This window comes from Lonchura striata, chromosome 3 (assembly GCF_046129695.1).
Source record: "Lonchura striata isolate bLonStr1 chromosome 3, bLonStr1.mat, whole genome shotgun sequence".
NCBI classification, from domain to species: domain Eukaryota; kingdom Metazoa; phylum Chordata; class Aves; order Passeriformes; family Estrildidae; genus Lonchura; species Lonchura striata.
In genome coordinates this window covers 111,857,508-111,882,671 of record NC_134605.1, presented here as the reverse complement: position 1 = coordinate 111,882,671, position 25,164 = coordinate 111,857,508, and the positions used below count along the sequence as shown (strand labels likewise).

General features: G+C 43.4%; 1 protein-coding gene across 13 annotated transcripts in view; it reads left to right on the top strand.

Annotated features, from left to right (window-relative positions):
* HMBOX1 (homeobox containing 1) overlaps positions 1–25,164 on the top strand; it is a 118,207-nt gene that overhangs the window by 30,249 nt on the left and 62,794 nt on the right. For 9 of the 13 annotated variants that reach the window (XM_021541343.3, XM_021541335.3, XM_021541337.3 and 6 more), the window contains one exon: positions 16,331–16,414. In XM_021541343.3, coding sequence (XP_021397018.1) covers positions 16,392–16,414 — 23 coding nt within the window. In that variant the 5' untranslated portion in view covers positions 16,331–16,391. Of the gene's footprint in view, positions 1–16,330; positions 16,415–17,582; positions 17,669–25,164 lie in introns of all 13 variants that reach the window. The other 4 variants (XM_021541338.3, XM_021541341.3, XM_021541339.3 and 1 more) reach the window with 2 other exon arrangements.

The following is a 25,164-nucleotide window of genomic DNA, read 5'->3' as shown; positions in this document are numbered from 1 at the left end:
GAACTGTGATGGCAATAAAAGCACTTCTTGCAAAAAGTCAGCCTTCATCTGGCAGCTGGAGAAGTGGCAGAAACCACACCCAGAGCTTCAGCTTTTGGGGTTGTTCGTCCTGGAGACAAGGAGGCTCATGGGGGACCTTCTGGTTCTGCACCTTCTCCCCTCTGACAGGAGGGGACAGCCAAGTATGAGTTGGGCTCTGCTCCCAGGGAGCAGCGACAGGAGAGGAAATGGCCTCAAGCTGCCCCAGGGCAGGGTCAAGTTGGACATCAGGAGGACTTTCTCCATGGAATGGATTGTCAGGCTTTGGAACGCCGCAGTTCCAAGATGGCTTGCAGTCCCCATCCCTGGAGGTGTCCAAGGAAGGCCTGGATGTGGCACTCAGTGCTCCGAGCTGGTGACAAGGTCATGATGGGTCACGCGTTGTATGTGATAATCTTGGAGGTCTGTTCCAATCTAAATGATTTTGTGATTTATAGATGGCCAAATTTGGGCCTTCAGATGTCGTTTCTCTGCCCCTGCCCAAATCTCTCCATTACCATTTTTCCCGATAATCCTTGACCCTCATTCTAGAGCTCTTCTGCTATGAGTTCTTTTCAACAGAGGCACTTGCTGGTTTTTGCCTAATTAGTCTCAGTCACAGGTAAAAGTGGCTCCAGACTAGTTTTTACAGGTTAAGAGAGTTTTCTAGATCAATCCTGTTTGGTTTTTTGCCAAGATCTTTATATTCCAAAATATTAAGGCTGAGTAGTCTTTTGATATTAACTGCTGCTTGTTATTTACAGCATCAGATATACCAAATAAATTCTTACTAAGTCAGGGTTTGGCAGAGTGAAGGACACAGGAAGGTATATGATGTATTTATTTACTTTACATCTCTCAGCTTTTATTTTTTCACTTCAGATCATTTGACTGCATGAGCTGGAGCTGAAGTAAGAGCAAATGTGAACAGTGTGAGGACAGTGGGAGAAGGGCTAAGATGTTTTCACTTTCTGCTTCGGATTGTAAAGGAGGTCCTGAAAAAAGAGACTTGTCAGAGTTACCCCACTTCTCCTTTTCTTTCTCAAATCCTGAAATGGCTCTGCTGGTGCAAATCCTTGGTGAGAACTGCAGGGCACCAACCAGCACTGTGTAATTTTTAACCCTTTCCTGTGATCTAGTTATTTCCCTATTTCCATCACCCCTCTCCTGTGGAGCTCATTATGTGTAATCTAGTGCCAGCAAGAGGGGAAAAGCTAAAACAGGTTGTTCCATACCTGTGAGTGTCCAAGGCCAGGTTGGAGGGAGCTTGGAGCAACCTGGGATAGTGGAAGGTGTCCCTGCCCATGGCAGGGGGGTGGAATGGGATGAGCTTTAAGGTCCCTTCCAACCCAAACCATCCCAGGATTCTGTGATAATCAGTTGTTTTTTTTTTTTTTAATACAAAATCAGTCTAGGAAGATCCATGTATTTTGACTGTGAGATGAGAACTCACAGCCAGTGACTTTTGTGCTGTTCCGTTCTCTAGAGGAACTTGCTGCTGTAACTTTGGAATGTCTTCCAGGAGTTGTTTAAATTCTAGGACTGACCTCAGGCATGGGAATTTGGCTGTACTTTCAGTGGTAAGTCATGTTTCAGCAGGGGTTAAACTAGCCTAACAAATTGTCTCCTTGGGTGGATGATGACAAAGATTTATATAAGTGTGCCAGTGCATTGTCTTCACTGGATGTAAAGAATCATAAAGAAATAAGTAATAAATGAAGTTGAAAGTACCCCTTTATATAAAGTCAGTGTTTTGGATAATATTCTTAGAACTAACTAAAAGATAAAAATTCATTCTCCCGTCTCCTGTGCTTGGCAGCAGAACTGTTGGTCAGCAGGAATGTGCAGAACTTTGTGAAAAATTGTTTTTTAGATAATTGCCTGTTGCAGACTGTCTAGAGGAACTCACATTTTATTTTTGGCATATTGCATTAAACAGTAGCTCTTATATTTTAGGCCTTATGTGTTGATTTATATATCCTCCAGTCCTCTGGTGGACATCCAATTTCAAAACTTGGATACTTCTTTTGAGTAACTAAATTTTTTAGTTCTCAGACAGGAAGAGTAACTTTCCAAGTCAGTACCTGTCCAGCTCAGAGAAAAGCCATACGGTGATGATGGGGATGGATCTAAAACTTGCACAGGAAAGGCTTTACACTCATTCCTACCTGGATTTTGGGGTGATGACCTTTGGACATCTTGGCTGTCTTTTTGATCAATATTCATGCACTTGGAGAAGGCCTGGAAACTTATCTAAAAGTTCAGAATCAAAGTGGAAATCATGTTTGAATTAAAAATACTGGGCTTTTTCTTTCATTAAAACTGGAATTTTGTTAACAGCAGCTCATTGTTTTGTCACTGATACACGGGAGATACTGCACAGGTATTTTTGGATTTTACTTGGTGAAATCAGCCAGTTTTGCAGGGGCAAATTGCAGTTCCTTGATGGTACAACCACGACTCTTGAAATATATTGTGGGGGGATGCTGCTGGCTCATCTTGGTACCCCAGCAGCTGGAAATCAAGGGATGGAAGCATTCACACCACAGAAAGATCTTGCATCTATTTTTAATTAACAGTAATGGTAGCTTTAATTAATATTTGAATGACATGTGTAAATTTGGGTTTGTCTCCAACTCCTGCTTCTCTTGTTTTAGAGTGCAACTAAATGGGATGAGATTAATGGATTCTTCCACTTATTTAGGTTGAAAACAAAATGTGTACATAAAAATACATAATTCTATAAAACTGCATAAAAATAAAATTACAATAAAAATACATAAATACAAACCTCCTTCTGGGAGTCTGAATGGCCACATATAAAGAATCTTCCCAGATCTTTGAAAGACAGGGTGAAGCGTGGAGATGGAAATGAGGTGTGGTGTTTGGAAATGATGGAAGACAGGGCTGGAAGAATTCCTAGGATGGTTTCTGGTTATCTCCTTGCAGCATTGGGATGCAGTTTTGAGGATTCAGCCTTGAGAGGATCCCTTTGAATTTCTGAGCTGGTACCTGGCCCCTTTGGACAGGAGCAAGTGGATGCCTTACAGTTCCTTGGCTGTAGGAAAGGGTGGAGAGCTGCTCTCAGGAAAACAGCTCCCAAAAAATGCTGCTGCAGAGGAGGTTTGGGGAATAAGCTGTATCGTGGCTATGAAACTTCTGGATTAAGGAGAAGTTTTGGGGGGTTAGGGAGTTTTGTTCTGTGGATTGTCATTCCAGCTGGTAACAAAGGTTGGCTTAAGGAGGGTTTGGACAAACCCTGATGTCAACAGCCCACTGGTGTTACGGCTCAGTGCTTTGGAATATACAAAATATCTGAATGTGGGGGATAAATTGATGGGTTTTAGGTAATATTTTGGCCACTTTGCTGCTGAATCGCCCAGCACCAGCCTGGACCTTGTGCTTAATCTCAGCTCAAATCTTTGGTTCATAAACCAGCTGTAGTAGATAATGCATTTCTTCTTGTTTCTGGAAGTGCAAAACTCCATAATCAATCAGCTTTGAGAATAAATTGATGGCAAGTCTGCCTGTGTTGAGTACAGATAATTTGTTCCTGATTCTTCCCATCCCTTTGCCTTCTGACTGGCTCACAGTTAGCAGGTTTCCTGCAGACATTGCTTGCATCCACTTGTATTATATATGGAAAAAAGGAAAGTTTTCAGGGAAGTTAGCAAGTGAAAATGGAGAATGTAATGGCAGACAGAACTGTAGCCTTTGCTGCCAGTGACAGCTATAATTATATATGGGGCACATACATTCTAGCAGATCCTTCCATTTAACCACCCTGGTTTAAGCACAGACCAAATTTAGGATCTGAGCTTGGTGACCATGGCACTCACTACATCTCTAATTCCATCTTCTGCCATTTACTGTCTTTCTCAAATGCTCAGTGAGACTTTTTTTTCCTAGTTGTTCTATGGAACAGCTTTGATTTTCCTCACTTTGTGGTTATTTTAAGCTTTAGAAAACAATAAGAATGTACTTTTTTTTTTTTCCCCTCTTTCCTCTGTGCTTTTATGAAAGCAGAATCTGTGTAGATAAAGCACAGTTGATCTGTTACGGATTACTGTTTCTCAGTTATTCTTTTGCTCTTGCATATCATGCCTTTATGTAGAAGAATATTTAAAGGTGCCGTGTAGAACAGTGAGATGAAAGATTCTTTGTGCATTGAAGAATTCTGGTGTCACAGGAGTCCACCTGTTCTCCCCTAACTTTTTTTTTTTTTTTTTCAAACAAGTTTATTTAAAGTGATTTTTAGTGCTTAGAAAAGCTGCTGGCTTTTGACAGCCTTCAAGATTGAAAGGCTGTCCCCACAGGTGGTGGCAGCAGTGATGTGGCCTGGAATTCAGGGCACAGGAGTGGGAATCAGAAGATCCACGTTCTGTTCTCATCTCTATCTCAGCTGACCTTGAGCCAAGGTAGCAGCAGCTGAGGCTCAGTTTTCTGTGGGGAATTTTACCCTGGCTCATGAGGACATTGTTGTAAAGATTTGCTGCTCGCTTAGGGGAGAAAAGACAAAGGATAAAAACTCTTTGCATCATCATCAAGCAACAGAGCTCGTGTCCAGTCTACCAGCCATGAGAATAATTGGCAGTTTTCAGGAGAAAATACTACCAGCACCCCGTGGAAAACCTCAGGATGAGTGGGAGTTCCTTTTTTGTCTGTGGAAAATTGTCTCAGAGGGGCTGACAAAGCCACGCTGATTTCTTTTGGTGTGTCCTACATGAATGAAATCGTGGTGATTTCTGTGGAGAGCTGAGCTGGATCAGCCCAGAGAGCCCTTGGATGTAGTTTTGTGTGTCACATCGTGGTCAGTATGGGACAATTAATGCACCCATCCAGCTTGCAAAGCTCTTCCTCTGATTAAGCACCAGAGGAGCTTTCTTTTTGACCCTTTCAGGCCATCAGCTTAATTCCCAGAAGCTTCAGATTTAATTACCCAAATCATTACCACAGCATGCGTAGCTGCAGATTTTATTAATGACCATAAAATTACTGAATCCTCTTTAAAGTGAGTGTGGATTCCCAGCCAGAAGTTCCCTTCACACCTCAGCCCTGGTACAGGTGAATCCCACAGGTTGGTACAGCACCTTGGCAAGTGCCACCTTTCTGTACCTGATTTCCTCCAGATTTACTACCACTAGTAATACCCTTCTGCAGTTCTGCCACCACATTCAGGTGTTCTTGCCTCTCAAATGGTAGCTGAGCTAAAGTTTTACAATTCTCAGAGCCCGTTCTTATACCTTTAGCAGCAGCCTGACCTTTACACCTCTCTGTTTCAGATTCCTTCCACTTACTCTGCTGCCTTTGTGCCTACCCCTAAAATGTTCTTTAATCCATTTCAATTCCTTCTCCCTGCACAATACTTTATGACTTTGTAAATCAGCCTGAGTGGTACAAAATCAAATGCTTTCCTGAGATCCTGATAACTTATGTCCACTGTTTCACTCTTGTCTAACCTAACGATTTGGTCGTATAATAAAAAGGATTTCAGCAGATTTGTCAGGCATGACCTTCCTTTTATGAATCTGTACTGAATGTCCTCTACTAAATTATGCATTTCCAAATGTTCTGCAATTTTGGCTTTTATCAACACTTCCAATACATACCCACAGCTGAAGCTGGATTTCCTGTTCGAAGATTCAGCAGAACTCTGTCACAGCCCAATGAAATTCATCAGTTTTTGAGAAGCCTCCATCATACAACTTAAGCTTCTTGTCCTTGTCTTACTGAATGGTTCTTTCTGAGAAAGAGTATGTTTAGATTGGATATTAGGGAGAAGGAATTCTTGGCTGTGAGGGCGGGGGAGGCCCTGGCACGGAGAAGTTGTGGCTGCCCCATCCCTGGAAGTGTCCAAGGCCAGGCTGGACAGGACTTGGAGCACCCTGGGATATTGGAAGGTGTTATGTTTGGAATGAGGTGACCTTTAAACCACCTTTCTGGCCCAAACTATTCTGTGATTCTATAATCCTTGACATTGGGATCAGTATTTTGGTTTGTAGAGCTCTGACAGTCCTGAGTGCTCAGGAAATACACAGGACTGGTGTCACACATGGGATGAATTGTTGAGTCTCAGCCCACTCACAGGTGAGGGGGTTTAGACTGATAGCTCAGTCTAAATTTGGTCTTGAGCTTCCTAAATAATTTCATTTGAGACTGGAGGTCGCTTCACCTCTCTGTGCATCCATTTATTTTCCTTGCCTGTTTCCTAAAAAGTATTTTCCATTGCAGACTTCTTTTGTGCTTTTGGCTGAATATATATGTGCAAGGGGGGGGGGAAGGGAAAACTCCAGATCCTCTGAGTGTTTTGCTTAAAGCCCTTATGTTTGTGCTTATACCTACTTTGAATATATACCTTGTCACTTGGGCTATGCTTCCAAATCTGGATTTCTCTTGGAGGGATGTTCTGACCCACCTACTTTGCACTGCTGATATATTTAGCCAAGTTTTGCCGTAATAGTCCTCCGGTGCTGTCCCAAAGCTGTCACCTGCTCTGCTGCCTCCCTCCTTCCCTGGCCCCTTCCATGCGTCAAAAGCCACCAGAGTTCTGCACAGGACCAGGGGAATGGCTTTAAACTGAGAATAGGTTTGGATTCTGTGCTGGGGAGAAATTCTTCCCTGTGAGGGTGGGGAGGCCCTGGCACAGGGTGCCCAGAGAAGCTGTGGCTGCTCCTGCATCCCTGGAACTGTCCAAGGCCAGGTTGGATGGGGCTTGGAGCAACCTGGGATAGTGGAAAGTGTCCCTGCCCATGGCAGGGGGATGGAATGGGATGAATTTTAAGGTCCCTCCCACCCCAAACCATCCTGGGAGTCCGTGATTCCTTGTCCCCAAGCCTGGCTCATGCAAAACAAAGGTGCTGCTCAGCCTGGTTAGACTGAGAGTGGCACAGGAGGGTCCCAGCTGGATCCACAACTCCCTGACAGGAGGGGGCACTGGGTGGGGATCAGCCTCTTCTCCCAGGTAAAAACACAGGAAAAGAGGAAATTGCCTCAAGCTATGCCAGGGGAGGTTTAGATTGGATGTTAGGAACAATTTCTTAAACAAAAGGGTGGTCAGACATTGGAAGGGGCTGCCAGGGAGGTTTGGAGTCCACATCCCTGTAGGTGTCCAAGGAAGGACTGAACATGGCACTCAGTGCTTTGGAGTGGTGACAAGGTGGGGATCAACTTGGACTCAACGATCTTGGAGGACTTTTTCAACCTCAGTAATTTGGGATTCTGGGATCCCCAATGCTGGAGCAGAACATCTGGGGTTGGAGTATTTGTTAAGACTACAGGGAATGGTCTGTTCTTTAGCCTGGACTCAGCTTTTAGAGCACAAGCACCACTAGAACCCTGCTTGGGTCTGTGTCTGTCCTGTATCTGCTGCTTATTGAAGGAGAAAATTTGAGTTATGGAGATACTTAACTTAAAATTACACAAAATGCTCAGTGTAATAGATTGGTTTTTCTTTAAAAAGCCAGGTTCTGCCTCCCTCCTCCAACCTTCCTGTTAGATGTCATCCAAGATGGATTCCAAGTGCAAAAAAAAAGGAAAAGAAATAAAGCAAGTGAACCTGCAGCAAGTGAATCATTCCTACTAAATTTAAACCACTTATTATGGGGAGGGAAAAAAAAAAGAGAACTTGGATTACAGGTTTAGCAAGCGTGAGCACATACTTCAGCGAGTATTGCTGGATTTGCTATTGCCAAACTACTGATTTCTTGGAACTCTGCTATTAGCATTGTTAAGCAGCGTTCCAGACAGTCACTCCTATAAATCCTGTTAATATGTTAAGCAGGAGAAGGCCTTTGAAAGAATAATATTTAGCTGGCGAGTGATCTCCATTTGGGTGTGTGGTCTGGGCTAAGGTAGGGGAAGTGCTTGCTCTTGAAATGTGTGACTGGAGCATCCAGTTGATGTTTGCTTGAATGTTAGTGCCGTTTCTAGTAGGTGCTTGGGAATATTTTATTTATTTTGGGGAGAAAAGTGTTAAAGCAGGGGATATGAAGGGACCAACAAGAAAACTGGAGAGGGACTTTGGTCAAGAACCTGAGGGACTTGAGGACAACTTGAGGACTTGGACAACCTGAGGGACAGGACACAAGGAATTGCTTCCCACTGCCAGAGGGCAGGGCTAGATGGAATATTGAGAAGGAATTCTTGGCTGTGAGGGTGGGAGGCCCTGGGATGGAATTCCCAGAGAAGCTGTGGCTGTCCCTGAATCCCTGGAAATGTCCAAGGCCAAGCTGGATCAGGCTTGGAGCAACCTGGGATAATGGAATGTGTCCCTGCCCATGACCAGAGTGACCCTGGATGAGCTTTAAGGTCTCTTCCAGAACAAACCATCCTGTGATTCCATGATTCTCTAGCTCTTGACTTTGGAATTAGTATTTTGTTTCATGTAGTTTTGAGAGGACTCTGCTCAGATCAGGGTACCAGCAGCTCCCACCTGCAGTTCAGCAGGGTGGGTGTCACACGTATAATGAGTGTCTGAGTCTCAGCACAGTCACATATCAGTGAGTTCCAGCCCCCTGCCCTGGGCAGGGACAAAATCATCTCTGTTCTGCATGAGTCACTGGGTAGAAACAAGATGAAGTCTCTGGTATAAAGTCACCAGAGCACAGCTTTACCTTGGACTAAAAACTCATCCTCTCCCTTGTGTCTGCTGCTCCGTGTTCTCTGCAGGGGTGGCAGAGCCCCTCAGGCTTTGTGGCAAAGCTGTGAAAAAGGAAACTTTGATCGGCCTCTTTGCTTGCCATGGATAATTCCTGTAGAGGGGAAGCTGATCAAAGTCCAGGTCAGCTGGGAGGAAGAAGAGGGGAAGCAGAAAAGGACGGTGGAGCCACAGATCGATATTTTCAGCACAACAGGTTGACAAGGGCATGGGGTGGAGCGGGGCAAGGGGACGTGTTTGATCTGTGCTGCTGCAGTGGGGACACGTCTGCCACGGCCAAACCTTGTTCCAGCATCCCTGGCAGAGTGAGGATTCTCAGATAACTCCTTGTGTTCTGAAGTGAACAACAGGTTGGGTGCCCTGGGTGCCCTGTGACCTCCAGCAGTTGTGAGCAGAGGGCAGACCCTGGTGACACTGCCCTGCTCTCAGCCTCCTTTTATGGCACAATTTTTATGTAGACTTTTTTGGAGGTGAAAAAGAGCTGCATTCTTATTTTATTACAAGTAACTGAGAGCTCACAGCATTTTTCAGAATGCTATTTTATATTTTGTAAAGTTCCTACCAAGTTTATTATTTGTACAGCATTTTATCGCATTCTGTTTTGGGAAAAAGTAATGATGATCTTAAATCCAAAGCCTGTTTTAAAACAGATAATACTTAAATTCTATGCTATTGTCAAGCAATACCACTTTCCTCCTAATACTTTTTCTTGTGCCATACAGCAGTGCAAAAATAAAGGATTGTGAGGCATGACTTGTTTCTCTTGCTTCTTCTGGTACAAGTGATGGCATATAGAATTCCGGTTTCTTTTTTTTGGGTCAGCAACTGTGTGTAGGTTCTTGAACTCAATTCACCTGAACGTGCATCTTGTATAGAGCATCTTCATTGGATCGTGTAGTTGCAGTTCTCTGTCCCTGCCAAGAGTTTTACATCCATGCAAATGCAGATTCCAAGCATGGTGTGGACCACTCTATGAAAAAATGCAGCTTTTGGAAGTGTTCCCTGATTTGGCACAGGAAAAGTTAAAAATCAAGTCAAATAAAAAGGAAATCAAGTTTGATTCAATCAACACATTCAAAGCCCTTGTCTTGCAATTAATCTCCCTCTGTCAAGGACCCAGTGCCAAGTACAGTTTCTGGAATTCCACTAAAGAGAGTTTGGGTTTGGGCATCTATGGAAGTGCTTCCTGGAGGGTCATGGATGAAGGAAGGTTCCTTCCTGTCCAGTTGGATTTCTTGGAGCTGCTGTATCTTCTGCACTGTCCCTTGTTGACCCTTTCCCACATAGAATCTCTTGAGTTCCTCTTCTTAGTTGACTCCTGAATCTCCTTTGGGACAAGCAGTCTGCAGTGGAGGTGGATTCTTGGTGTGCAGAGGTTGTGCTTGGCAATAGAGCACCTCATGTCACTAGGCATGTCCAGGGCTCCTGTGCCCCTGTATCCCTCACAGAAAACTGGCAAGGTAATTAGTGTTAATTGGATGGTTTTTGGAGGAGCCTCTCATTTATATTATGTTTGGCCCAGGCTTGGACTCAAGCACTTGGCAGTCTCCCATCCACCAGTTTTGTAAAGAATGAAGGTGTGTTCTTAGGAGTTCAAGGTACAAGCCCTGCTGGTGTCATGTAGGGGCTTTAAATCTCAGTTCCATTCCAGAGCCTGTCTTGCCTCTTGTAGCTCTGTAGGAGTCAGGTGGCTCCTAAATTCACTCTTCCTCCCACATTTCAGTGGTCAAAGTGACCTAAGGTGGCTGAGAACCTGTTTGATCCCTAAGGAAATGGAGTTGCAGTAGTTATTTGGCTGTCCCTACTAGTCAGGAGTTTGTGCCTCACTGCCATTCTTCTGCTGGTGACATTTATATGTCATTTCAGCTGGAAAAGCCAATTCAAATCTGGTCTGTGATTCCAGGCAAATTTTTAGCCATGATTGGAGGGGTCAACATGCAGCAATCCAGGAGATAAACGAGTGTAGGTGGTTGGGATGTTAAGGCTGGAAGCTCATTTATAAGCAATAACCAAAGTACAATCCAGGTGCTCTGCTCAGATGAGTCTGCAGGGCTGGCTTGGTGGCAGAATTTAATTTCCAGCTGCCATTAAGGACAAAGCAACACTAAATAACATCCTTTTACTGGGATTGCATTGCCTTTGATGGATCTCTGGGACTTCTGGAGCAGCTCAGGGTCCTTTCACAGATGATAATTTCTGCCTTTCTGGAAGCCTTGGAGTTTGGGGAACTTTATGATTTTGTGACCTCAATTTTTCTGTAGTGGGATCTGTTGCCAGTCTGCCTCAAAATGCAGCCTGGCCTCTGCCTAGGAAATTCCAGTAAATCTGAGCAAGGAGGTTTCTTTTGCATGGGATTTGGGAGGGAAAAGAAGGGGGAAAAAGTTTTGACTGTGATCCTTGGCTAATTGTCCTGTGCAAATATGTTGTGGGGCATATTGTAGAAGGAATCATTTATTTGCTCTTCTACGTTTACCTGTAAAAAATGATAAGCTGTGGTTCTATCATAAGAGTGAGGTGTTTGTTTTTTAAAGGGGAGAGGTTTACGTTGATGTTTTCACCTCAGAGTTCAGAGAAAAAACAAGATTCCATAAAAAAACTGTAAACTTGTTAACTTGACAAGGAGCTGCTGCATTCCCTCACCATAATCCCAAAATATGGCCTGCTCCAGGGCTGTACTTGTGAAAGGTTTGGTAAACAACACAGTCACAGTAAGAATGAAAATAGCAGTGGCTGGAGGTAACTTTTGAGCGTTTTTGATTTTTCTAAAGATTTTTATGTTCGTAAAAAGTGTTTCCACTCACTGGTGCAGGTCGCTCAGAGAAAATGAAGTCTTAAATTTTGAAGATGCTCAGAACATGGTCCTGAACAGCTGGCTTTGGTGGCCGTGCTGGAGCAGGGAGCTTGGATGAAAGGATTTCCACGTGGAACTGGATGCTGCACGTCACCAAGCCGTGGGGTGTGCTCAGGAGAAGGTTCCTAGCCTTGTTTCCCAGGCCACAAATAAAACACATCCTCGAGTCATATGGCAGAGCTTTTTTTAAAATTTTTTTTTTCCTTAATATGCCTATTTTGGGAAAATGGGCTAGAGAGTCCTAGATTAGCTCCAGTTTTTTGGATATTAGTCCTACTTTTGTGCACGTAACCAGAAGAATTTAAGTTTTGATACAAATGCAGTACCTGGATGTTTAAAAGCACTGGGTAAATAAGAGCCTGTCTGAACATCTCCCAGGAATAAAGGACTTGGAACTGGCAGAGGAGGGCTGCTGTCTGGAATGTGAAGCCAGACACATTCAGAGTAGAAATCAAGTACAAATTTGTAGTGGAGAGGGTGATTAATCACCAGGATGAACTGGAGTGGATGGATCCTTGGTCTCTTGCTGGTTCAGGGCGAGATGTCCTGGGACAGAAGTTAAACCAGGTAACAGCTTTACCTCAGTGTAGAGAAAATTATTGAATCCAAAATAATTTAGGTTGGAAAAGACCTCCAAAATCATCCAGTTGGAACGAGTCCCACCTTTGACAGATGCTTGTCACCCAGACTAGAGCATCGAGTGACACATCCAGTGATGCCTTGGGCACCTCCAGGGATGGGGACTCCACCACCTCCCTGGGCCCATTCCAATGTTTGATAACCCTTTCCATGAAGAAATTCCTCCTGATATCCAGCCTGAGCCTCCCCAAACATGTTCATGGACATCTGCACAGGGTCTACCTGGAAAACCTCACAGTTCCTACAGACCTTAAGCTGTACATTGAGTAAAAGACCTAAATTTTTTAAAATCTTGCTGTTTCTAGGAGAGTATTGGTTTGTAATGATGCATGGAGTTGGGGATCTGCCTTTACTGCAAGTTCAGCAGTGACAGAACTTTGTTCCTAGGGCTGAATTTCTTCACCAGCATGGACCTTGGTGGTTCTGCATTTCAGGAGTGGTGTGAAAATTGTAGTGCTGGGGCCTCTGCTGTTTTTCAGCCACTGGTACTGCCCTGGTTGGCTTTAAGCCAAGAATTCAGCCCCTCTGTTCATGTTTTACTTATGTCAAAATGGTGATGTTTGTCTTCCCCAAGGACAAAAGCTTTTAGTTTGTTATTTGTAAAGCCCATTTTAAGAACTCACCAAGGAAGGTATTAGTGAAATACAAAGTGATGGCTTTTAAAAAAAAAATTCATACTATGTGAGTCACTCAGAAATTAAAAGAGAAAATGAGTTTCTCTTCCAAATAGGTGATATCAGGCTCATCTTTACCAAGTAACTTTCTCCTGCTTCTGCTGGGTGTTGTGGATCAGGGTGAACTCTACTTCAAAACATTTAATTGCACACAGTGAGAAATGAAGAAAACTGAAGGGGATCCCAAGAATGTATTAAAAATCAGAACTAAAATGAGAATGATTTCATGTCAAGTGAGACAAATGCAGAGTTGATACTTCAGTGCTTCACACTTCCACTTGTCCTTGGCACCGAGAAAATTAGATTTTTAATATCTGAAAAACAGATTGCCATGAAGACTCATCCATTGTAAATTTAAGCTGCCTTTATAGCAACTTAAGCTGGGGACAAGATTGTTCATTACATCTGATTCTACAACTGCAACCATAATTTCCATATTAATAATGATTGGGGTTTTTTTTGTCTCTACCAGAAATAGGAAGGGGAGCTGGTTGTGTTTTCCCTGGGTTAGCAGATAATTTATTTAATGAATAATGCGAAAAGGGCAAAGGTTTGTGAATTCTTATTCCCCTATCACCACAAAGAGTGGTGACACCTGCCTTGGCTGCTGTGCTCAGCCTGCTTTGGTGCTAAAAGGAGACTGAGAAAAAGAGGGATATTGAGGCATGATTCAGAGTCAGGATTTGTTGCTGATGGAATTTATGTTGGTGGGGATTGACTTGTTTCGACTCCGATTTTAGGTGAAGGGTTTGCTTGTTGCCTGCCTGATGTGCACTTAAGTGACAAAAGCATTGAAGCAACTTCTCACATGTGTCTGGGGGTGGGGAAGGCATTTCTGAGCCACTGAACTTTAGACCAGCGTGGAGTCAAAGACTGTTTGTGCCCCTTTTCAATAGCGGCCGCTCGGGGCTGGCAGCGGCCGGAGGAAGCGCCAGCTTCCTCTCCTTTCTCTGGAGCTGGGTTTCCCTTCCCTTCCCTGTCCTTCCTCACTTCGTGTGGGACAGTTTGTGGTTGCATTCTGAGTGTAGGAAACCTGCCTGACCCTTTAACGTAGCAAAACCAGAGAATTAGCCTTATTTTCTGATGGTTTTGCTGCTGTTTATTTCTGCTGAAGTCGTGTTGCCCTCTGTCTGTACTCACAGACCTGCAGTCTCTTGGAAGAGCTCATTTTCCTCCTCTAATCACGTCCCAAATTTGGTCTAGATCCTAATGGCTCTTCTCTTAAAACATCTGAGGTCCATACCAGCTTTTTCCTCTTTCATTGCTATCACTAATATCATCCTCCTGCTTTTGTCATCTCAAAACCTGAGTTAACAGCAGCCTTTTCTTTGCTTCTCTTATCTCATCTCCTTATGTTCTACTTTTAATCCTGCATTTCATGATGATGGAAGGTGATTTTTTTTTTTTCCTTTCTGAGGTTTCTTCTTTGCTACATCCATACTCCTCACCCTGGAAGCAGATCCTTCTCTGAGGAATCCAGTTCTTTATCATTAGCCCCTCTGACCTTCAGAAAGTTTGTATATATTCAAGTCTAATTTGTTCCCCTTTGGAAAACAAAACAGCTCTCTGTATTAAAATTTGGCAAGAAGTCAGCAGCATGATCTCATATTTTTTGTGACTGCCTCAGGGAATATGTTTAAAAATGCAGTTAAGAGATTTGACAGAGGAGGGGTTTGGTGGGGGAGTCTCTCTAGAAGGTTTGGGGTGGCTGACAGGGAGGGACCTGGGTGTTTGGCTCTTCTCTCCCAGCTCACAGAACGTGGCCTGTGGGGGTCTGCTGGGACCATTCATCTTGGTGACCTCTTTTCCTGGAGAGAAAGAGGCAGCTCGGGACCTCAGTGTGGGCCAAATGAGTTGTTCTGGAAGAGCAGCAGCCGACTCTCAGCACCTTCCCTCCCTGGAAACACCCAGAGCTTTCCCTGGCCACAGCTGGGTGGGAGAAGGCTCTTATGGACAGGCTTAAACCACCCAGGAAAGCTGGTGGTCAAAAGCTGAGTGCTTCCACTTCTGGGAAAGCTCATTCAGCCCAGACTTTGGTCTTGAAAGTTCATGAGCTTCTTCATGGAGGAAAACGGGAAATAAAAAACACGTAGAGATGATATCACCATCCTGGAGGGATTTAGGAGCTGTGTGGATGTGGCACTTGGGGACAGCCTTGGCAGTGCTGGGGTAACAATTTGACTGGATGGCCTTGATGGAGGTGGTTTTCCTCCTGTGCTCTGCGAGATCTCATGTGGAATTCTGTGTCCAGCTCTGGGGTCCTCAGCGCAGGGAAGATGTGGAGCTGTTGGAATGAAACCAGAGGAGGCCACGGAGCTGGGCTGAGGGCTGGAGCCCCTCTGGAGCCAGACTGGGAGAGCTGGGAATGTTCAGCTTGGAAAAGGCTCCAGGGAGACCTCAGAGCCCCTTCCAGTGTCTGAAGGACATGGAGGGACAGGCATGGAAGGACAGGACAAGGGGGAATGGCTTCCCTCTACCAGAAGGCAGGGATAGATGGGATGTTGGGAAGGAATTCTTGGCTGTGAGGGTGGTGAGGCCTTCATAGAGGCTTCCCAGAGAAGCTGTGACTGCCTCTGGATCCCTGGAAATGTGTCCCAGGCCAGGTTGGATGGGGTTTGGAGCACCTGAGATAGTGGAAGTTGTCCCTGTGCATAGCAGGGGGTGGGACAGGATTAGCTTTAAGGTCCCTTTCAACCCAAACCATTCTGGGGTTCTGTGATCTTAGAGGGCTTTTCCAGCCCACCCAGCTCTGTGCCTCTGCATCCCTGTGTGTCCAGTGGGCTCCATCTGGGAGAGGTGCAGTTCTTCCCCACCATCTTCAGCAGGTGGTGAGGGAGGAAGAGTCATTCTCTAATGTCTAGACCACTTTTAGCCACCAAGGAGAGCCAAGATATGTTCATCAATGGCTGCTCTCCATGGATTACCAATCCACAATTGCTGATGTTAGAGATGGAGCAGAGGAAATTATGCCGTGCAACTCCCTGTGCTGCTGTATCCACTCATTTTCTATCCCTGCTTTTCTTGGATATAATATCCTTCTTTTCTCTTTCCTCTTGTTAATAGTTTGACTTTTGGAGCACTTTCAGTCCGTGTTAGTTTGTGGAGAAAGACATCAGCAGTGATAGCTGAGGAAAATTCTATTAGGTCATTCCTCCTCAGATCACAGTACCTGTCTCCTGAGCTCTTTGCGAATGTTGGCCAAATAATCCTTTTAATAGCTTTTGTGAGTTAAAAGGGTAGGTAACTGTCATAAGGCTAAATGATTGCATAGATTAATTTACTTGTGGCCGAAAGAAATCAATTGTAATTTAAATTTTTGTCTCTGGACTGATTACAACACCAGACATCAACTTTCTCCATAAGAATTTACCCGTGTGCATTGAAGTCTGTGTGTCTAGATTAGTGACAGATTATCCAGAATGATGTGATTGGATCCCTTTGCCTCTCCCAGACATCTCTAATGTTCTTGGATCTTTTCCTTGTGTCTTACAGAATGGTGAATAACACTGAAGACCCTCAAGAGGCTTTGTAACGTCCCATCCTCATGTAAAGTATGCTCAGAACTTTTCCAGTAGTGTAAGTATGAGCTGAAGAAACTCACTACAATTACGAGTGATTTTGTGGTGTTCTTCTGTTAAGTTGTCTAAAAAGAGCAGAGAAATGGTTGCAGTGATTATGAGCAGTTGGCTGAGTTGGAGAGTTACACTGGTTTAGTGGAAGATTTAAACCAGGGAAGACATTTAAACCAGGTATAGTAAAATAACTGGACATTTCAATTAAGGAGTAGTAAAGTTGAATTGCTCACTTGGTCTGGCTCATGTATTGTTCATGCTTCTACATTTCTGTCACTGAAAGGGAAGGAAAATGATGCAGTTCTTAGAAAATCAGTCTTGGTCAGAGAAAAATTAGTATTAAGGGAGAGATCTCCATTCAGCAGCTGAACAAATGAGGGGGATAAAGAGTTTAACACCACTCTGTCTTTGCTGAAAGGGATGAGCCACCTTCAGTTTAGTAGCCTCTGACAGAGGCAGAGAACCTGGGCACCTCACCTAACCCTGGTGCTGGATGTGTTGGTCCAATCCACTCAGGTGGCTGCACCCCAGTGCCAGTCGAGGTTGTTCAAATCTCATTGTGGAATTTGAAATCAGTTTGTTCCTTTTAATTACTTCCATCATGTATCTTCAATTTCATTGGTTTCCATGCGGTTTCTTTAATAAATAATCAACAAATTCAAATGTTGAAGCTTGTCAGGCTGAAAGGAAGGGCTTGGTCACTCATCTCCCACTGGCCAGTCCTGTATGGCTGTTCACAATATCCCTGTTACAGGCACAGCCAAATGCTCGTCCCCTGCAGTCAGATCCTGAGGTACTTTGACCTCTTGACTTCAGATTGTTCCTTCTGTCAGACTGAGCTGGAAAGAGGAACTTTTTCTGCGGGATAGGCAGCAAGGAACTAGGCTGCTGTGAATGCATTGCATTTTCCCTGATGGATTATTTCAAGGATGAAGATGTATCCTTGGACAGTGATAGTGCAAGTGGCAGTGCAGTCACAGCCTTCTGTAGAAGGAGTCACAGCAAAAAATAATGACTGACAGGGATTTAGTGTTGGAAACCAACACTAAATGGATTTCAAAAAGCCATTAATTAGTGATTTTCTATTGTCGGTGGCTTAGTGTTCTGTTCAAAACTGGTGATTTCCTACTTTGCTGCCAGTCCCTTGAGCCACCTCCTCTTCTTCCTTTTAGCTGGAAGTATGTTGGATTTCAGTATTCAGTAAAATCACCACTTGAAATTGTAAAGATCTGGTTCGCAGCAGGAGAGAAGTCTGAAGGTAAGGCCACATCACCCTGGGCATCTTTGTTATCCTGGTAATTTGGAGTTTGCTGGGTGACTTCAGAGCTCCTCTGTGCTTGGAGTGAGCACAAGGACATCTCACAGCTTTGTGTCAGGCTTTGGCCAGAAATTTCCAGACTGGGAATTGCATAGCTTGAATTTCCTGTGTTTTAGCTTGATTTCAGTCATGTTCTGCCCCTGTGCAGTTTTCTGCTGCCACCTCCCAGCAGAGCAGTAGCAGCTTCCTTGATTTATTCCAGTGTATGTGCAGTTAATGTGGCCCTGGAAGATGCTGTAGAAATACAGGTGAATAATTTTTGATTGAGGGAAAACTGGGGGAAACCTATTTGGAGGGGATAGAGAGTATTAAATTAGAGGAAATGGGCCAAGATGATCCATTTAGATAGAAAGTTTCCAGGTTAAACCACAGATATCTTTTAAAAAGTTTAAATGGGATTGTGAAGGGGAAAGAACAAAATGGAGCCTTAAAAATTAAAAAGTTTGAATTTAAATAGTGATAAAGATTAAGATTGAAGAGTTGCAGAACTGCTATGGTAAGAGAGTAGTTGGTTACTCCTAAGAGTAGGAGTCACCTGGGTGCAAGTTACCATTTCACTGCCTCATTTTTACCCTTAGTTGGATGAGAGTCATTGCTGGAGAGAAGTTTGAGGCATGGTGTGGACACAGAACTCTTGATCTTGGCCTCACAGGAATTAAGAATTTATCTAAAACTAAGTCCTGTAGCCAAGAGCTTTCTCTCTATTGGGCTCCCCATAAATATGGGAGTAATTACTTGAGCTTTGTAGTCCATATTGATTAATTAATATGTGTTAATAGTGAGCTATGACTATCAGTATGTTATACATCCCTCAAAGTATGATTTCTGATAGAACCAGACAGTTTCACAGTTGTCACTTCAAATTTACCTGAAGGATCAGGCCAGAGCTTATGAATTTAACTGCCAGCAATGCAGGGGAGTCTGAGCAGTGAATAAAATAAAATCAGGGTGAATAATGCAGATGGGGAAGGACTGGATTGAGGCCTTGTCATCATTTGGGAAAACCAACAGGAAGAAAAGAAACAAGAGTGTGAACTCTACCAAGTCAGCACGGATTGAAGAGCAGGCACTGGATTTAGAGTGGCTTAGGAAATGACCACAGGCTGAGCTGTGGTGTTCAGTGTCCTTGAAATGTGACACAAAACAGGTTAATTAAACTCAGGTAACAGAAAACTCAGCTGATATTCTCCTTTTGTTTTCGGTGGCAAGGTATTGTGTAAATAGTGGGTGACTCTGGGAGCATTCATTTGGCTTTTTTAGCTTCTTTAACTGAAACAATGTCCTGCCTGAGTCCTTGGTTTTACTTGAAGATGAACCAGATGAGTTAATTCATGATTTCATAGCAAAAGTGACCCAAAGAAAAAAAAAATCTTGTTGAATGGTAAAGGTTTTTCCCTCAAAAGGTTGTCACAGCTGCCCAGGGCAGTGGTGGATTCCCTTCCCTGGAGGGATTTAAAAGCTGTGTGGATGTGACACTTGGGGACATGAGTTAGTGGTGGCCTTGGCAGTGTGGAATGTGCACTGGGTCTTGTCTGTCATGCATGAAATTTCCCTGATTTAGATCTGGGTTACACAAAGACAAGTTTGTTGCTTTAAGAGCATTAATTAGGATACTAATTTCTTTCTGAAATGCTTTTTACTAAAATAAAACTTCAGTATGGAAGCAGCAGTGGCCAAAAGCCCATGGTTTTTGCTATTAGGATTTATTTTCTTCAAGGACTGCTATCTGTTTCTGAGTTCTCCAGGTGTAATCTCTGTCTTCACTAAGGCTGTGTCAGTAATACTGCACTTGCAAACTGTTTTTCTAGTGAAAAATAGTTTTATTTGTAGTTAAACACAAAAACATGGGTAGGTGAGATTCAGCTGTTTGCTGGGTTTGGATTTTAGTTTTCTGAAGTAATTAATTTCTCTTTTGAGGAAGTGGTTTAGTTATTAGTGGTGGTGATAGATCCTGAATGAGAATGAAGGTGCCTGAAATGCTTCAAAATGTCTCTTTTTCTTCATGTGTGGAAGAGGTGGTGGAAATCCTGGTGATGGCTTTGCTTGGAAGTTGTCCTACACCTTGGCATATGTGATGCTATAGATGGGCCCTGCATGTGTGGTGAGAAAAGGCTCCGAGTTTGGCCAGGCTCTTGTTCTGCCTTCTTGCAAAATTTCTCAGTGACTTTGTAGAAGTCATTTGGACTTGTCCAAAGTCCAGCCTCTCTCTGGGAGCTCTTGGTCACAAAAATTAATGTAGTGTTACTTGCCTGCCTCACAGGGAGCTTGTATTTGGAGTATTTAGATACCCCAAGTGACAGAATTAATGGAGAAGAGTTCTGAGACTCTGCCTGCATTTTAATAAAGGATTGGTCAAATTTTGAAATTAAGTGGAGGAGGCAGAAGACAGCACTGTAAACCCTGTAATCTTGATGGCTGAAAATGATGAATTGTCACAGAATCCCAGAGTGTTTTGGGTTTGGGTTGGAAAGGACCTTAAAGCTCATCCTGTCCCACCCCTGCCATGGGCAGGGACACTTCCCACTATCCCAGGTTGCTCCAAGCTCCATCCAACCTGGCCTTGGACACTCCCAGGGATTGGTCAGTCTGGTGTCTGGGGCAGGCCCATGTCTCAGTTTTATTGATGACTTTTTAAATGACTGTTTCTTCATATGGATGATGCTGTTTCAGTGTGTTCATGAGATTTACTGTAACTAAAGCACACGAGTCCTGCTTTGAGAGCTCTTACAGTGCTTATATATCCAAAGTTTAGTCTTTGGCTCCCAAATCCAAGAGCTCCTCCTTGCTCTTGGCACGGGTTTGGGCTTTGGGCCCTGGTTCAGCACTCAGTTTTTCTCTCTGTTTGTTAGTCCTGCTGATCCCTCATTCTGCCCTTGAATCCATACTCAGGGTTTGAATTCCTGCCTTGTTGCTGTAGAATTGCAACAATAGCAGGAAACCCAGATTTTGGAAGTATGGAAGGTTAGGGTTAGACAGATAAGGTGTTGGTGTGAATCAGTGTGTGCCTTGAGTAGAATTTAGAAATATCTGGCTGCCAGCCCTGTGCTTAGTCAGAGGTCAGTCCCTTTTGTAAGACTTGGATTATGACAATAATTGCCATTTATATTATATTTTTGCCTTGTAAGATCAATCTCAAGTTCTCTCTCTCTTTCCCAAAGATGTAAAGCAGAGTAAGTTACTCACTCAAGTGGCAAAAGGACTGGGTTTGCTCACTGCCAGCATCCATTAAAATTATTTTATCAGCAGAGAATTTCAGAGAATAAGTGGAAGAACAGCTTGTGTAGAGCAGTGAGTCGGGGTTTGGGGCTCTTTAACCAGCTGAGAAACTTGAAGCCTCCTGAAGAAACGATGTGTTGATATTCTGCTCTCAGCTTGCCTCCTCTAATTTGTGTAGCGGTGAGTATTTGATTACGCCGGATTTATTTTCAGAAGTTTCAGGCTGCTCTTATTAATTGTCCCCATTTTGATCAAAGGCGTGTGGCAGAGCTCTGCATTCCGGAGCCGCTGTTTTGCATCCCTAAACAGAGCTGGTGACGCTGGGGCTCTGTGCCTCAATTCCCTCCTTGCTGCAGCGCGAGGCTCTCGTTTCCCCGGGATGAGAGCAGTCATTACAAGAATTGCATTTTGTTTGTGAATCAGGATGAATGGGAGTAGAGGCCTTTTTTTTTTTTTTTGAAAATCAGAACCCAGAGATGCAACTGCAGGAGATAATTATGCAAACGTATGGATGAGGATGACTCTGTGTTCGTTGACATGATGAGCACTTCAGGCCTGAGGTTTTTTTCTCTCTCTCTGTTGATAACCGGTACAACTCCTCTGAAAATACTGGAGTTGCAACTGATGAGCATAAATGATGAGTCAGATCCTTAATCCTCTGTTACGCCTCAGAATTCACAGCATCAGCTCCTGGTTTTGGAGGCAGCTTTGCTTAATACGGTGCGAAGTTTTAGGTGGTTCTGAAATATTTATATTGCTGTGAATCACTGAGTCACACAATGGTTTGTATTGCAAGGAACTTTAAAGATCATCACACTCCAATGGCAGGGATGCCATTCACTGTCCCAGGTTGCTCCTGTCCAGCCTGGCCTTGGACACTTCCAGGGATCCAGGGGCAGCCGCAGCTTCTCTGAGAAAACTGTGCCTGGGCCTCACCACCCTTTGAATTGAAGGAGATTCATTTGTTCAGTAAGAACAGAAAAAGCCAAAGCTTGAATTTCAGAAGGCTGGATACTGTTGTGCCCCAAATGCCCCAATTCTCTTCCAGCAGTGCCTTAGAGCTGCTCTGGAAGTGTCACAGTCTCTGCCTCTGGGCTTGATCCTTGTGTGTCCCTTCCAGCTCAGAACATTCTGGGAGTTTTTTGGTGATACTTGTCAATGCTGTGTGTAGAACAGCTGTAGCTCAATGAAAGCCCTTCCTTTGAGTGTCTTGTAAAAACCAGCTGCATCCTCTGGGATAAGGCAAAGGGTTGGATGGGGCCCTGATAAACCTCATCTCTCAGTGCCATCCCTGCCCATGGCAGATGAGCTTTAAGGTCCCTTCCAACCAACACCAGCCTGGAATTCTGTGTAGAAAAAGAAGGACTGAATGAAGCTATGCTTGGTCCTCAGATCTCATAAACATGTGTGAAGAGAGAAACAAGCTTGCATAACCTAAAACAGGGTTAAAAAATTCAGAGTGGGCAGCTGGAAGTGGAGTTTCTTTGTAGCCACTGGTTCTGGTAGGAAGCATTTGGGAGCAGTACTTCATGTGAATTTGGTGGTTGAGTGTCAGACTGGATGATAAGCAAATTATATTGCTTTGGAAATAGCCATGCCATCCTTAATGTCCATTTTTAATATCAGGACATCCGCCTCCAGAGCTGTTCAGGCTGCAATAGTGGATGCACACACACACGGCAAAAATCTGGCAGGTTAAGGAGTTCAGCTTTTAACTGTGATGGTAGTTAAAACTCTGGTTTAATTAATGAGTCGTACAAGTGATTTTTTTAGCTGTGTACTTCAGAAGAACCTATTTCAGCTGGAAAACCACTATTTACACTATAATAAAAACCACTATAATCACTATTTAGTGATTTTGCTCTTCCATTTAAATGCTGAGATGGCATTGAGTGACAGCAAGGAGGTGCCTGTGATGTTGTGAAAAATGCTGGTGCTGTAATAAGTGAGGTGACAAATCCTGGATGTCCCTATGAGCAGGACAGTGCAGTGCAGGGCTGTCCTACCCTGTGCTGTGTGTCAGAGAAGGGTGAATGTTGGCATCTCTCCCCATCCTGCTCTCCTCAGTTGATGGGACTTGATCAGAATCATTCTTAAACCAATTACCAGACTTAGGATCCTGTTCTGAACACTTTGGCTCTTGCCCACATCCATATTATGCAGATTATATCAAATATAGGTCTTACAGCAGAAAGCACAACTGGTTTTGTAAGTCTTGAGCTTTGCTTATTAGATAAAGCTGTGAATTTTAATGGAAATTGGAGAAGGACCTCTGCAGAAGAGCATCTCCTCAGTGATGCTAGAGTGCTTCCTACTCATCTACAGTGAGTAGAAGAGTGGAAAAAATGATTTCTTGTGATCATTAAAGAGTCCAGAGACATTTTCTCAAGTGTTAGAGGTGTTAAGGCTGCTGTCTGGCCTTATTCCCAAACGGGTAATTGAATTGCTTTGAACTTCTGCGAGTTCAATTGGACATGGACTTAGCTCGTAGCTGTTTTTATGGGATTATTCTGCTGTGCTCCATCACCTAGAAAGTTAAGTGTTGGGTAAATGATTCTTGTATCAGCGTGGGCTTGGGCTGTGAGAGTAGGTGAGAAACCCTTGATGTGTTTTTCCTCACTTTTCTTTATACAGTGCAGGAAAATAAGGGAAGAGAGTTCTCTGGCCACGTATCCCCACTGGAGATCAGAAGAGTCAAACTCCTGAGGGAGCCCCACATCCAAAGGGTGAAATTAATTTTAAAGAAAAGAGTTTAAATAAATCTTGATGGAATGAGAAAGGCAGCCCCTGAACAGCCTCCACTCCACAAAGTCCCCTCAGAAGGGGAGGAGTGGTGCTGCATTGGGCTGGTTGGGACCTGCTGGATATTTTATATCTGCGGGTCTGGGCTGGAAAATAAATTACTTTTTATTTACCTCCTTAGAGTTTTCCCTTCAGTCTGATATTCAGGTACCTCAGGTTGCTTTTGGATGAGCTGTGAAAGATGAGCATGATGTTTTAATGCTTTAGAATGGTACAGTTGGGCCATCTTTTTGGAGATGATTGCCAACTTAGTGTAAGGAATGTAAATAAGTCTGATTTTTAGGCTACTTACATTTTTTCTGACAGAACCTAAAGAAACTTTGTCTTAAAGGGCAAGATTCAGTTGTTAAAAAAATCAGTCACTTTTACTTTTGAGCTTAATTAGAAATCTGCAGAGGTTTTGCTTGCAAAATTTCAGAGAGAAAAATGCACAACTGTTCTTCCTTGGTTATCTCTCTTTTTTGGGTGCCTCCCCAAGGAAATTTGACAGCCCATTGTCAGTGGTGAGAATATTGATAGCAGGTAAAGCATGGGATGTGGAGGATATTTTGCTACATAGGCAGCAAAGTTTGCCTACAGCAAAGTCAGTCCACAGTCCTGTTCTCAGGAAAAATATTTTCCATCTTCATTTTCTCCTATACCCCCCAATCATTCTGCTTGTCTCTGTCTTATTTTATTCCTTGCTACTTTTGCAGATGATTGTATTTCACAAGGAAAAAGAGGGGGAAATAAATTGAATTACAGGTAGCCAGAGGAGTGCAGTAGGATAAGAGGCTCTTACTGCAGTGTGGGGGGGATGAAGTGGTGGAGAATATTCACTCATTAGTGAGGTGAATGAAATTAGGGTGATTCTGAAATGGTTGATTTAATTAACTGCTTTGTAAATTGATCTTTAAACGGAATAAGTTTATTAAAATATTTTAAAAAGGGAAAATAACCAAAGCCCTGCACGAGTAACAGTTCAAAATAATGCTTGCTGTAGTTATTCATTAAAAAGTTGTGGATAGTTGGCAATGTTGGAACATGTTCAATAATACCACATTTTGCAATATTTGTTTTGGGGTTTTAATGGAAAATTCCAAGTTCCTGCAGCTGTTTTCAATCATAAAAGTCCCTCAGGAGCATTATTTCTAGATCTCACGACTGTGTGGAAAAGCACGTGAAGATGGGAACAGGAGTTCCAGATCAAGAAGACCAATCAGATGTATCAATACAATATATACTGAATGTACAAATATAAACAAGGCACTTTGGGCATCTCTGTATGACATTAGTGAGACCAGCAGGGAGATACTCTAATTGCAGTTTTCTTACCTCTTAAAAATTACCCAGAAGTTGCCTTAAAAGTTTTGAAGGGCTAGAAAAATTCTTTGCATGGACAGACAAGCAGATAATTGATTTTAATTTGGTTAGGTTTT